Source organism: Cryptomeria japonica, chromosome 8, assembly GCF_030272615.1.
Source record: "Cryptomeria japonica chromosome 8, Sugi_1.0, whole genome shotgun sequence".
In the NCBI taxonomy this organism is placed as follows: Eukaryota; Viridiplantae; Streptophyta; class Pinopsida; order Cupressales; family Cupressaceae; genus Cryptomeria; species Cryptomeria japonica.
In genome coordinates, this window is record NC_081412.1 from 84,589,987 (window position 1) to 84,605,662 (window position 15,676).

General features: G+C 32.0%; 1 protein-coding gene across 2 annotated transcripts in view; it reads left to right on the forward strand.

Annotated features, from left to right (window-relative positions):
- The first annotated feature begins 334 nt into the window (after positions 1-334).
- Positions 335-15,676, forward strand: part of LOC131038447 (protein NRT1/ PTR FAMILY 5.10) — a 39,265-nt gene continuing 23,923 nt past the window's right edge. Inside the window, exons 1-4 of one of the 2 annotated variants that reach the window (XM_059210100.1) lie at positions 335-483; positions 1,278-1,495; positions 1,752-2,323; positions 2,691-3,861. In XM_059210100.1, the coding sequence (XP_059066083.1) occupies positions 369-483; positions 1,278-1,495; positions 1,752-2,323; positions 2,691-3,540 (1,755 nt within the window). In that variant the 5' untranslated portion in view covers positions 335-368 and the 3' untranslated portion in view covers positions 3,541-3,861. Of the gene's footprint in view, positions 484-1,277; positions 1,496-1,751; positions 2,324-2,690; positions 3,862-15,676 lie in introns of those variants that run through there. The other variant, XM_059210101.1, reaches the window with a different exon arrangement.

The following is a 15,676-nucleotide window of genomic DNA, read 5'->3' on the forward strand; positions in this document are numbered from 1 at the left end:
TATTCTGTAAATAAAACTCCAACCATTATCTACTTTGTCAGACTAAGATTAGAAATAAAATCCATTGTCAATAGAACCTAACAAGAATTGAAATAAAATTTAACCTAACAAGAATTGAACTGTGATCCCACCTAACAAGAATTGAACTGTGATGAGCTCTGGACTTTTTATTAAAAAGACAGTTTTTAGTTAGATCTGCCCAACAATCCAAACAAATAGATTTACTGTTTAATTATTAATTAAAAAATTAGCCCTTTCATACCTTAAAAAAAGAAAAAGAAAAAGCACCCAATTCTTATTTTCAACTATAAGAAAGATATCTCATACCATTTGTATGTATTGACTGATTAATGAAGTAAACAAAAGCAATGGAAGAACTTCACTCATCAGACAAATATGTTAGAGATGGATCAGTGGACCTCCATGGCCACTCTGTTATCAGAGCTCACACTGGAACATTGAAAGCATCCCTTTTTATAATTGGTGTGTATGAATATACTCTCTTTATGGATGTTTGTGAGGTTTTACAAAATTATTATCACCACTAAGAATGCTTCTGGAAAATCTGTGACAGAAAATTGATAACATATAATATAGAATTCATCTCTTGGATTAATGTTTTCAAGCTCAACTAATAATGGAAAATTTACTACATTGACAATTTAGATTACAGTAACTGATTACACTAATATGAGTCCTCTCTGTTCTCATGTTTTTATTTTTACAGCAGGAATATAAAAGAGAATTTTTTTTGTATTTTTTTTAGAAGAAACAATTATTTTGTATCCTCTTTAATTTGTCTGAAAAAGGGTCTAGATGTTAGGCCTCAAAAAGTCAGTGAATAAGAGGGGATGGCACATAGTTATTTTGTTTCTGTCTGTGTTTCAAGAAAGAAAGATTAGTTTATGGTTCTTTATTAATTTTTTTGAATTAAATCTTATTTTGAGCTGATAATTTGCAAGGATCAGTTATAACTCATCCTAATTACCTCCCATTTTGTGTTGAGGTCCTGTAACACTGAGCTACAAGTCCTTTTATACTCAGAGATTGTAGATTGTTCTATCGAAACGAACAATCCTTTTCTTAATGATATCAGATTTTTACAATCCATAATAAGTAATGCAATTGTTTCTGGATTAGATTGTATAGTGATTTTTTTTCATGCAATCTAATTAAGAAATAATTGCATAACGTATAACCCTTTTTTAAGTTTTCTTCTTTGATTTTGATGTGTCTATCTATTCACAGTTACCATTACATTTATTTGTTACTCACAGGAGTGGAGATTGCAGAGAGGTTTGCTCATGCTGGCATATCTTCAAATTTGATAAATTATCTCACAAGTGTTTTGAATGAAAGCACTGCTACTGCTGCAAGCAATGTGAACATATGGTCAGGGGTACAATACATTTTGCCTTTTTTGGGAGCTTTTGTTGCAGATTCATATTTGGGTCGGTATTGGACAATCCTCGTTGCTTCACTCGTTTATTTACTTGTCAGTATTCTTTTCCTTCACAAAATCCTTTTCCTTTGCATTACAATCGATGGGCAGAGTAATTTGGATCCTTAAACAGTATTATCTACAGGCTAGGAGTTCTTGTGAATATGGAAACTGAAAATTATACTCTGAGTTTGTACACTTGTTGGAAATTGAATCAGACGTCCATTTGCTTTCAAAATAGCTGAATAAGTTTTCATTTTCCTGTGTTTTGACATATCCAAGTAACACTTCATACAATGGAATGTGACAGGGGCTAATCTTGGTGACTCTATCGGTCTCTCTCAGGAGTCTCAAACCCTCACTATGCAAGTATGAGTCAGAGTCTTGCTCCAGACTCAGATCATCACAATTCAAGATCGGGTTTTTCTTCTTCTCACTTTACTTGGTTGCTTTGGGGTCAGGGGGTCACAAGCCATCTCTACAGGCTTTTGGTGCAGATCAATTTGATGATGAAAACCCAAAAGAGAAGAAGCACAAAAGTTCATTTTTTAATTGGTGGTTTTTTGGTATTTGCTTGGGATCCCTTGCAGGGGTCACTTTGCTCGTGTACGTTCAAGATAATATTGGGTGGGGTGTGGGATTTGCCATTCCTGCCGTTACCATGGCAATGTCAATTCTTGTGTTCTTGTGTGGGACTAGGGTTTACCGAAACAAACTGCCTGGTGGAAGCCCTCTCACCCGAGTCATCCATGTGTTTGTTGCAGCATTCTACAAACGGAATGCCCCTATTCCTTTCCGAGAACAAAATCAATTAGCTTCTATTCAAGAAGAAGAGTCTCTGATAGAATCAAGAAGACAGCTCCTGAAAACAAAAGAGTTCAGGTAAGCACTCCATGGTACAGTTTGCTTTAAATCTAGTGCTATCATATTTACCCAGAATTCTACTCTAGAGTTCAGGCTCAAATAATTACAACATAGATCATTTTTATGTTTTCAACCTGGGAATGGACCAAATGGGTCGTGGTTTACTGATCAGATAGAAGGGAGTTTCAAGGTGTCCAGTTCCACCAAGTGTCCATTCCAGGCATGCCAAATAAAAGGGATGTTGGATGCAATTTCAAATTCTAGTTCAGTAATAGTATTTGGGAATAATGCTAGTTCAAATTCTTGGAGTTCTCATCTGTGTTTGTTTTAGCCCTATACACCAGGGATAATTTTTTTGGTGAATGTCCTCGTGTTGTTTTTTCAGGTTTCTTGACAAAGCAACAATTGAAGATGAATTAGACTTTGAGTGCAAAACAACTCGCAATTGGAGAGTTTGCACAGTCCAACAGGTTGAAGAGGTAAAACTTCTTCTGGGCATGTTACCTATTTGGATGGCATGTTTGATGTATGGCGTTGTCGTTGCACAGTCCTCCACATTCTTCACAAAACAAGGCAGCACAATGGATAGAAAAATTAGTCGACATTTTGTGATCCCTTCTGCAAGTATGCAGTGTTTTATTTGCGTATCTATTATGCTATTGGTCCCTGTCTATGACCGCTTCTTTGTTCCCATTGCAAGAAGATTATCAGGGAACGAAAGAGGCATATCATTGCTCCAAAGGATAGGTACCGGTATGTTTGTTTCTGTAATTTCCATGATTGTTGCTGCAGGGATAGAAATTAAAAGGGTCAAGACAGCAAAAGGCAATGGACTGATAGACGTGCCCTCTGCAACAATCCCAATAAGCATTTTTTGGCTGCTTCCACAATATGTTCTCTTTGGCATGGCTGATGTGTTTACAATGGTAGGAATGCAAGAATACTTTTATGATCAGATGCCAGACACAATGAAAAGCTTGGGTATTGCTGTCTATTTGAGTGTTATAGGAGTTGGTAGTTTCCTCAGTAGTTTCCTAATCTTGATCATTGAGAAGGTGACTTGCAGAAAGCAGGAGCATTGCTGGTTTACAAACAACTTGAACAGATCTCATTTAGATTACTTTTATTGGCTTCTAGCTTCTCTGAGTCTGCTCAGCCTGGGCATTTTCATGACCTTAGCTAGCTGTTACAAGTACAAGAAGACTGCATCTACTGACAAAGAGAATGCTACCTAGAAACTAACTTCATGTTATACTTATCAGTTTTACTGTTGTATTTTGTTATTTCAATGTAAATATATGGCCTGGTTGGTGCTTCACAAATTTATGAACACATCAATGCACACTCTGTAAGTAGCATGCAAGTGGAGGAGTCAAACTCTCATATTCTACAAATTCAATGGGTTGGCACCATAAATTCGATCTAAAAATTCATACCTGGACCTCGCTTCCACCATATCAATTCTACTTGCAACTGTTGGAACATCAACTTATATATGTAACTGAAACTTAATTTCCTATTTCCACTTAATGAAAGTGTATTTTAAACCATAACGGTTCTACAGGAAAAACTACTCACCTGTGAATTCTCAGGAGGTGGTTTTCTCTATGTATAGTAAAAATGGATAATGTTCTATTAGTTGGATAAGTCAAAAACCTCGTTGGTCTGATTTGGTAAATGGGTTTGGGTCCACCTTTTGAGACTGAGGAGGGCTTTTCTCTTGATTTTTCATATTCTCGAATGTATAGCATAGTAGTAACAAGGGAGAATGTCTTTTCTCTTTCTATCTTAATATAGATTTGGGCTAATAAGCTAAGAAAGTTAAAATGTTGTGTTACTATGAGTTGTATGACAAATTTTTATTTTTATTTTTTTTCCTTCAAAAAGGATATGCACAAGGTTCTAGTTGAGGAATTATAGTTTTTTTTGTTACAATATTAGAAATAATTTTTCATTACATAAATAAAAATGTGGTGTTGACTCAAGTGTTGATCTTTGTGCAATAGTTCTTACCTAGGCTCATTTACTAGACCTAAACCTCTTGAATTTTGGGATCTTATAATCATAGATAGTAAATTGTCAATTCTTTTAGTCAATTTATAATTACTGAGAGAGTCACTAGAAAAAAAAATGTATTTGTAGGGTTTTGTGCAATTGCAGAATTAAATAAGGTTCTACCTTCACAAATAGTCTTACAATCCAAGTTTAACAAATAGACTCAATAGTACATTAAAAATAATGCATGTCCCTCAATATTAAGGATTGATTCATTGCTTGTTAACAATATTACATTAAATATAGTGCATGTCCCCCCAATATTAAGGATTGATTCATTGCTTGTATCAATTTAACCTTAGCCTTGCCCCTATTCTTCTCTTTTGGTGTCACAAAGGATGCCTCAACCACTACTATTAAGCCTCTAGGTTTAAGCCATAAAATGAAGAGCAAGAAAAAAAATCTATAAGACCCTTTAGCATAAGGAGAAGGTTGATTTTAACCTTCCCCCTACCTAGTCTCTTAAAGTTGTTGCCCCCACTACTCTTGGGAAGTTCCCCAAAGTTAATGCTAGTATGAACTAGCAATTGCACCTTGGTGTACAATGGGTACGCTGAAGAGGTGTGGAAGGTTTGACAAGAAAAAAATTGGTCTATATTTTTTACTTTTTTTTTGTAATACATTAGGTTAATTGGTAGCTCACTTAGTAAATGATATTATTTTTGCAGTAGAGGTCTTAAAAAATGAACAAAACATAGCTAAATAAAACCTCTCAATTACAAAGACAATTAGACTCCATTATTAATAGGCTCATCTGGTGAGGGAGAGGAAAGATAGATGGAGGAAAAGAATGACAAAGAGAGAGAGAGAGGTAAGGAGATATAGAAGAAGATAGAGATATAGATGGAGGTAAAGGAGAGGGATATGGAGAGGAGAGGGAGAGATAAGGAGAGAAAGAGATATGTAGAGATGAAAGAGATAAATTATAAAGAATGAGAGGAGAGATAGAAAGATAAATATAGAAAGTTATATAAAGAGAGAGAGGTTGAGATATAGATGCAAAGAGAAACAAAGATATAAAGAGATATAGATATAAGAATAATTATGGAGATATAGAGATAAAGAGGCATAGACATAGAGGTTTAGGAAGAGAAAGATGGAGAGATAGTGATGGATGGATAGAGGAAATTATATATATATATATATATATATATAGAGAGAGAGAGAGAGAGAGAGAAATATCTAGGGAGATATAGGAAGATAAAGAGGGAGTAAAAGAGAGGAAGAGATAGAGATATATAGAGGAAGAGGGAGAGGGATATATGGAGAGAGATATAGATGGTGGTGTAGATTGATAAAAAGAGATCTAAGGAGATATATAGGAGGAGAGATAGATAGAAAGATAGAGAAATAGAGAGTAGATATAGACACATACAAATGGAGAGAGGGAGAGATATAAAGAGGTAGAGAGATCTAGGGACATAAGAGATATAGTGATATAGATATATGGGAAGAGAAAGAGAGAGATAGATAAATATGGGAAGAGAAAGGGAGAGATAAAGATATAGATAGGTGGATAGTGAGGAAGCAAGAGAGGGGGGAGATAGAGAGAGGGGGAGAGAGAAATTGAGATAGATAGGTAGAGGAGAGGGAAAAATAGGGAGAGATAGGTAGAGATAGGTAGAGAGGGGGAGAGAGAAGAAGAGAGGGAGAGATAGCTCAAGGGTGAGGAGATGGAGATATGGATAATCAAGCACCATTACCAATATGCTCATGTTATGTTTGCAATAGGGATGAAGAGGAAGAGAAGAGAATAGAAAGAGGGAGAGATAGAGAGAGGAAGAGAGAGGGATGGGGAGACAAAGATAGGGGATAAAGATAGAAAGGAAGATTGAGATACAGATGGAGAGGAGAGGGAGAGATAGAAAGATAGAAGAGAGAGGGATGGATAAAGATGAGAGAGGATAGGTGTAGCATTAGAGTGTTCATAATCCAATTTGTCATTGAAGTGACTCTTTGATTCTTGATTGATTATGCTAATGACCCATAAAATGTATGTTTGTAGTCAATAAATTTAAATTTTAGAACTCGGGAATTGAAGTTGTAATGAAGAGAATATTAAGTGGCCTAATCCAAGATATCAAATGATTAAGATATATGGATCATTTTATATTAAAATACTCTATAATAAAATTTGCCTAACAAATTTTAAATAAAACTTAATTTTAAAACCAAATAAATCACAACTTTATTTAGTTTACAAATGATATATAAATATAAAAATAAATGTTTTTATCCCTTACATATAGATACAAAAAATGAAATCTTTTTTTTACATTATTTTAACTTATGTAATATTTTTCTAAATTACATTTAAAAGAACGAAATAAATATACAAAATACAAAAGACCAACATTCTTCTCATGAAATATGTTGCAATAAACATTTGTGATAAAAATAAAAGACAAGTAAGCCCTTCTTTTTCTACCTTAAACTGAAGCGCCATTAAGAATTTGAAATGGTTTTTTTTAATATTATATTATATTAGTTTGTTACTATAAATTATTTTATTATATCAATATTATTTATACCATAAAATGTTTAATTGAATGTTCAATTTGTTGGATTCTTAAACTATTTGATCTATCTTCATCTTCATGATATATCATTTGTCTTAAAAGAAAAGAATTAAGTTTGCAAACCTTAAACTTGAAACCACAACTTTTATAAGTTCATTACTTCAATGTGATATGTATGTATGTATGTATGTGTGTGTGTGTATATGTGTATGTGTATGTGTATGTGTATGTGTATGTGTATGTGTATGCGTATGTGTATGTGTATGTGTATGTGTATGCGTATGCGTATTCGTATGCGTATGTGTATGTGTATGTGTATGTGTATGTGTATGTGTATGTGTATGTGTATGTGTATGTGTATGTGTATGTGTATGTAATGTGCGCCCTATCTCCTCCCACCCACCCCCAGGGCATTCACTGAGACATAGGCCTAATCCCTGTATATATATATATATATATAGTAACACAAGTACAACTTAATTTTATCTTAAAAGCAATTAAAAAAAATTAGTCATTCTTTTAGCAATTAAACTAGTAATATTTTTTTTATCAAAAGACACCTACAACTCAATATAGAGTTTGTTGTTAATAGATTATCTTTGAACCAATTCAATTACCAATACTTAATGTGTGAGAAATATGTAATTCAATAGAAATTTTATCAAAATAAAGGTTTTGTTTATATTTGAAACTATTGGAATAAAATATGGGGAATTAGTTCAATTTGAGAGATACAAAATAATTGTTGTAGATTTTAGTTATAAAACATTAATAGCTTTATAAATAGATATTCAACTTGTTAATAAAATTTTCTTAATTTTAATCATATTTACAATATTAGATAAATTATTAATATAATATTCAACATTTTTACAAATAAAGTAATTATGATAAATATTATTTTTTATAATCTATAATAATGACTAAAAGTTGTATCAACATGTCTTCAATGAGATGTGGTGATCCATTATTAAGATAAACACATGAGATGAAGATTACATGACTTCTTACATAAATTATTTATCTTAATAATAAATTAAAAGATATACACTAAAATAATAAAAATAAATAAGTAACAAAAACATTTCATTTAAAAAACACTAATTTTTTTTAAAACCACAATGGGAAAACCTCATCCAAAAGAAATGGAATTCAATACCTCAAATAGCTTTTGATATGAATGTTAGGAATGTTGGTCATCCATGATTCATAGCTTCATGTCCATGTGTTTAGCTATTTGATTTTTCCAACACCATTTGGAATTTCAATTTTGTAAATTGCCATTCAAAATATAGTCTAACGAATCCTATAATTTTCATGCTTTTTTTTAAGAGATTGTGGTTGATTTTGTGATGTCTTTGACTACATAGGAAGATACCTTTAATCCGATCAAATTGAATATATGTATTTATTGGCATTTGATAGAATGACACAATTATTAATAAATAATAAAAATCAATAGAAAGTTTGACAAATTTATTCAATTCAACGCACTTCACTTTAAAATCACAAATAACACAATACAATAATGTTAGTTCCACATGCATAAGCTTCAAATCAATTAACCTTATCAATTATGTGCTCAAATCACTCACTCATGCTCTCAAGAAGAACCTTTTAAGAATAAAAATATATATAACATTTTCAATAAAGTTATGCCCTTAAAGAAACTCTATCCCTATTCGTATTTGTATTCGTAAAAAAGGGGAAATAAAACTACTCTCAAAGAAATGTAGATAGTTAAAATGTTTACAAACACTCTTTAATGGGCACTTAACTATACCTTTTTGTACTATTTTTTTATTTTTCAAACTAAACTTATGCGTCGATTTTAATTTGTATAATACTTTTATTCGTTGGTTTTTAAAAGATATCGAAGTTGGAGAAGGGTTTTAGGCTTTTTATTGTGCTTCTTGGTTGTATGAGACAATTTTTGATCCAGTTTTGATTCGCATCTTTATTGGAAATGGTTGTGTTACCCACTAACTATGTCTATCCAAAGGCTCACAATATCCCATGTGAAGCAGGTAACAATCGAGATCGGTTGATAGACCAAGCAAGTAAGTTGCATGTATGTAGTCATTTTTACTCTGATAAGGTAATGGATGACAAAGATCTTTTGAATCATCTTAATTGATTTGTAACCATTGATTTGTAAATGTAGGTCATTCCTTTCAAATAAGAAACAAATAAGAAGCCTCCTTACTCTATCCTTAAGAATATTATTGTATATTTGAAATAAAATCAGACTCGCCATGTAATTGAGATGAAAGGAAAAGAGAGGGGGAGGCTACACATAGAACAAGGCATCAAGAATGAAAAAAACACATGGACCAAAGAGCAAACCAAGAGACAAAAAAAGATCAAAAAGATATTAATTAAAATAGATCGAAAATTAAATCATTGCCACTATTTCACATTTTCATTCATTATATTTTTTGAAATTAAATTGACTTATATATTTACCACTAAAAATCATTGAGAAAAAGTGGGTCATGGTTGTCTCATTATTATATCTACAAACTTTGTAGTAAGTATAATTTCATCTGAATTTAAGAAAAAAATAAAAATAGTCAAATAGAAGATAATCATGTTCTACTTTTGGAAAAAAATTGAAGACTTGAAACTCATCATAAATATTTATATTTTGCATTCAAATTTAGATGCTTTAGATATTGATAAGTTAAATATTATTCTTGAATAATTTGATTAAAAACTTTAAAATTAAAAAATAATAATGTACAAAATAAATTCTTGAAGCTTTATTATAAAAAAAAAAATGTGAGTTTATAGAATATTATAAACAACGTAAAGAAAAATAAATCATTAAATATATTAATACATATAGTTAGTAGCAATAAAGTTAATGTTTTATAAGTTGATTCAGATATATCTGAAGTAATTTGCATACATTTGGATCTCACCATTTCAAAATGGTAATAGAACAAAGTTGTGGTCAATGCCAAGGATGATTAATGGTTTATTTTAGCACTAGCTTGCACATAAATGGTGATGACTTTAATTTGGATTAAATTTATGTGGTAAGGGATTGAAGAGGCGAAATAATCATTCATGTAGATTAATAAACATGAAACATATTATTGTTGGTATTTTGAAGTAAGGATATGTGTGTGTGTGTCTGTGTTTGTGTCTGTGTGTGTGTTTCTTAACAATTTATTATAAATAAAATATCCAAAAAAAAAAGTATTAGTGATTAATAAATAATAAATAACTTTATAAAATCTTGATAAAATGAACTAGTCAATGGTTTAAAAGGAATCCTACAACTATTATTTTAAGGAATCAATAAGTAAGGTGTTTCATTATAGTTTACATTAAAATCAACTTCAAGCTCTTTTCTTTTATTGTTTAATTTTTAGATTCTTCTAATATATGTTTCATATCTTCAAGCTATTAACCAATTTTATGATATCATTTTTTTGGGTTCTAATACCAAATTTGTTTGTGTTTTTCTAGTCCTTTGCCTTTACATTCAATATTATGGATACGTTTATTTTCAAGATCATATATTTGTTTAAATAATGGAGGGGAAGTAGATGGTTCAATTATAGACCTGGTACCTTTAGAATCACTACCACACATACATGCCTCCTCATCATTATATGCCTTATAAGTTTTAAATAAAGAAATAGGATGGTCATAAGCCTTTCAATTAACGTTATATTCTTCAATAGCACAAGGCATGGAATCTAGTGATGTCTATCATCATTGGATAAATTTCCCTTATTAAATATGATACCTTATTTTAAAATATTCTTGTCAATAAAATAAATTTACGTAATACGACCATTTGACATATATTATATAGTTGAGGAACAACATATTTACAATTTTTTAAACCTATGTGGCAAAATTCCACTCATCTATATAAATTGGATAGTATGACTTTCATAGCATGTAGCCATGGGTGTCTTATGATCGAATTTTGTAAGATATGTTTTGGCATCACATGGAACAATGTATCTAATATGCAAGGTCCAACTATGATTGAAAGAGCAATAGTATTGGTATAAGACTTGCCAACATGATCAAATCCTCTAATGGTAAGCTTAAATGGTTGTAACTTTATCATGTCTACATTTAACTATTTTAAGAAATATTTCTTACATATATTTGGATGATCCATTATCACCTAAATATTATTTAATAGTGTTATACCTTGCCATGATGTGTAAAGGCAAAAATTTATCAACAATTAACTCATGTGGTAGCTTAAATTTATCATCAAATGAAATAGTGTGTGGCTCCTTATGACTAATAGATTCTATCAATGATGTTATCAATTGTGAAGTAATAATAGAATTGATTTGAATCTTCTTTAAGACTTTTTCATGAACACTAAATACCAAAGTAATTTCTTAGCATGTGTGTTCAATATTTCATTAATAGTATCATAGTCCTTTAAAATTTGAGTCATGAGTGTAGGCTTAAAAACTGAGGATCGGGTATAGTAGGAAGTAAGGTAGGTTTTTACAAAGGAACAACTTGATCTCTAGCTAGTCTTTGATGTGCATTGCTAACTAGGTTATAATCATATTGTAGACACATAAATCTATCCACTAAATTAAATAAATATTTAATATTTGTTTAATACACAAATGTTCTTCTATTAATTAAATTCACATTTAATTAATTCATTTTAATCCTATTCTTCTAAATTAAATAAATTTCATAAATTTATTTAAATTAAAAATTTCTAACTATAGTCCAAATATTAAATAAATTAAAATATAATTAATCCCCCTTTCCTCTCATTTAAATAAATTGAGCATTTATTTAAAAATCTCCAACAAAATCCCTATTTAAATAAATCAAATATATATTTAAAATTCCCCATCCACTTGCATTCTCCTACAAATGCAAGTGGCACTATTATTTTGAATAAATAAATTATTTATTTAAAAATCCTTAAATCTTCACCCACTTGCAATGCCCACTTGCTCACTAACCTTCTTCTAGATTCTTCTAAGCTCTTCTAAATGAGCCTAAACCCCCTTCTAACCACTTGCACAATCCTAAACCCAAATTAACCCTCAACTCATTATCTCCCTCATTTAAGACTCTTACAGAGTCTTAAAAGCTTTCCTTCTTCAACACACTAACCCCACATGGGTTTGGTTCCCTTTGGCCAAAGCCTAACCATGGGTAAACCTTGCACAAGAGTTTACCCGTTGGATAATAGCTTTACCATTGGATAAAGCTTTTATCCAATAACCCAACCACATGAGGTTACCCTCATGTCCTCTCAAGCATTTAATGCTTCTTCCCTCTCCTCTCAAGCCCTCTCATGATGCCACTTGTCACCATTGCATTGGTGGAAGTTGCAATAATGGATTTAGGATCAAACCCTTCTCATGCAATTCTAGCCCTTTTTAAGCCATATCAATCTTGACCCTTCAATCAACCATTTTGCCTATAAAAGGAGTCTCATTCCTCAAGAAAAAAAAGAAGCATCTTGAGCATTATTCTTATAGTTGCATTAGCATTTTACTTAGCTTTCTCATAGCATTCCAGTTTATACATTTGCATAGCAATAGAACTACACTTCCAACCATATTCAATCCTTCAGTTGGCATCCATGACTTCATGCTAAAAACTGAGGGCTACACTCAAGCAAGCTTTGGATCTTGGAGAGAAGAAGAACAAGGGAGAGGCAACAAGAGCACAATGGGAGCATCTTAGGGAGTCTATTATCTCTTCTTTTCATTTTGCTTCCATTTGTGTGGTTTTTAATCTCTCTTGATATGTATGTGAATGTTTTGAGCTCTTTTGTTTTGGTTTTTGGTTGAGACTTAATTATTGATCATTTGAACTTTATTTTTGGCTTGTTCTGCTTTCATGTGCATCACATATAAATTAGGAGAGAAATAAAAATTAGGCAAGATGTCCATGAAAATGTGCATCTATCAGAATTGAAAAGGTAAATTATAATCAAAGGTATTGATACATCTCTACTGTCCTTGTGAGAACTAAGTTTACCAAATGAATTATGAAAAGTGTGTTAAATTCATAAAATAATTATAAGGAAAAAATGATGAATCCAACCATTGCAAAGGTTTAATATTAGGATGGATTCTAAAATCACTATCAATAAGATATACATACTTATTGTATGCCTAAAATATGGTGTCAACCTTCAAGAGGGAAAAATATCTCAAACATACACATGGGACATTGCATTAGAGGTTAGAAATCAACAAAGCAAGTTAGTGAATCTAAACTCTTAAAAACATTCCATGCTCCTCTATCTCTTAAGATCCTCAAGATTCAAGGTGGCCCTCACTTGGAAGAGCACTTGATCTCTTGGATGACAACCTAGAGAACAAGATTTAAATGATTCTAGGATCAAAATGAATGCAACTAAAATCTTAGTGGATGGTGAGATGATGGATGAGAGCTAGGATGCAAGATGCAAGACTAAATGCTCAAGATGATGAATATGATATGAAACTAGGTTGATTCCAAATTTAAGATTAAATGATGTAGTTAAGCTAAATGAAGATAAGATGCTATGAAAAGATATGCAATAAAGCTAGATGATGTTCTAAAATGCTAAAATAAAGCTAAAATGCTATGAGATGGATGCTTGATGCTAATGCTTGGATGCTTGATGATGACTTGAATGCTTGAAGATGACAAGATGAACTCTTTTAATAACCTACAAAAGATTATGATTTTGATGCACAAGATTGGGATCATGGTCCATTTTGATATGAGACAAGAGCTCATTTTATAGAGTTGATGGCTTAGAAATGGATGGCCAAGATTGATTATCAATTAAGGGTCAAGATTGAAGGAGGAAAGTGGTCCCAAGTTGAGAGGTTTAGCCTTGTGACAAATGTCACAAGAGGGAGATGGTGAGGATCAATGTGGTCTCAGATTTGCAAGCTTAGCCTTGTGACAAGTGTCATAAAGGGGAGAAGGTGAAAAGTCAATGTGGTCCCACAAGTGTGTGTTAGATACTTGAACAGTCCCAAAGACACTGAGAGAGAGGGGGGGGGGGGTGAATCAGTGTCTAACCGGTAAAAAAAGATTTAAACTTGTTTACAAATTTATAACCCAAATTAATATTTCGGTAAACAAGTAATAATGCAATAAAGAGAAATAACAATATAACCATCAATGCACACCATAACACAAATATTTTTGGCAAGGAAACCCGGTAGGGGAAAAACCTCGGTGGGATTTGTGACCCACAATATTTACTCACTGGCCAATATGAATAAATATTACTTATACAATAGGGGCCTGCACATGTAGGAAGGCCAACAACCTAGAGCTCACTGCTCAATCACAAAAATGGAGTCACACTGACTACAAAATTGGATGATTAAATCCAATGACAATGTACTGCTCAAAATAGCATCTGCAATGTTGGATTCAGTATCGGTTTAAGCTTTGTCAGATACCTCTAGCATAAACGTTGCTTCTCTCTGCTCTGCTCTTATTTGCTCATAAAATAATTACATCGTAATGCATATACAGATATTCGCTCTCATATAGCACTTATATTCATTACCTATACATATTTTTCTTACTTACAAAATGACCTATAAGATCTCATACATATATGAGTCTTTACAATACATCATGTCATCTATACAATATAATTACAATACAAAACAATATAATTTCCATGTCAGCTGGGAGTGTCGGTAAGATCTTATGTCGGTGTAGAATGGATGTTGGCGAGAATAATATTATTGTGCCTGTCGGTGCCGATAGATGATGTCTATTGATAGTGTAACCTGTGAACCATGTTACCAGTTGGTTGCCATCAATGACAACATCAACTATTCTCATCTGATTGTATAATGCCAGTAGTGTGGTCCCACCTTGGGAGAAGGGGGATATGTGCTCACACATGTGTGAGCAACCTTGGGAAGCCCAAGTGGATTAATTAGGATAATGAAGGGATTAATTAGGTTCTAGAAGGATGATTAGGAGGCAGGTGGGAGATGTAGGATTTTGAAAGTGGGTGAAGGAAAATAGGATTTTTAGTTAAATTAAAATGATTTAGTTTAGCCAAAAGGGATGCAACTTGCATTTGTAGGATTTTGCAAGTAGGGGGGGGATTTACAAATAAATTTTGATTTATTTAAATGCAAAGGGGATTTTAATTAAATGTAGATTTAATTAAAATGGGAAAGGGGATAAATGGATATTTTTAATTAAATGTGAATTTAATTAAAATGGCTAGAGGGGGGGGGGGGGGTGGTATTTAATTAAATGGCTTATATAGAAGAAGGGGATATTAATCAAATCTTAATTTAATTAAAAAAATCAATTAGAAGAATTAATTGGAATGATTAGGGATAATTAAATGAAAAAACCCACTTAATTCATTGTGCAACTTTTAGGTGTCTACACTTATAATTGGAAACGAAGAATGATTTAACATTTAAAGAAGTATTTGTAATATTATCATAATCATCAAGTGAGATTACTTCACTAAAGATCATATTGTCATCATGTAGTGTAGGAGAAGGAAATGTGGTATCATAATGCATCACATACGAAGTTTAAGAGCTAAAATCAAGTTATAATATATCATCACATGCAAGGTGTGATGATGTAATAAACTATCATGATTATCCATAAGCTTAACATGTGATGTAGAAAAATAATCACCATTGTAGTATCCACCCCTCAAACACTACAATTTTTTTTTACATTCACAATTACCAACTTAATTGACCAATCTTCTTGTTCTATCATAGAAGTGTCGACTTCATAATTTCTTTGATAACCATAGTGGTGAAAACTCCATTCCACC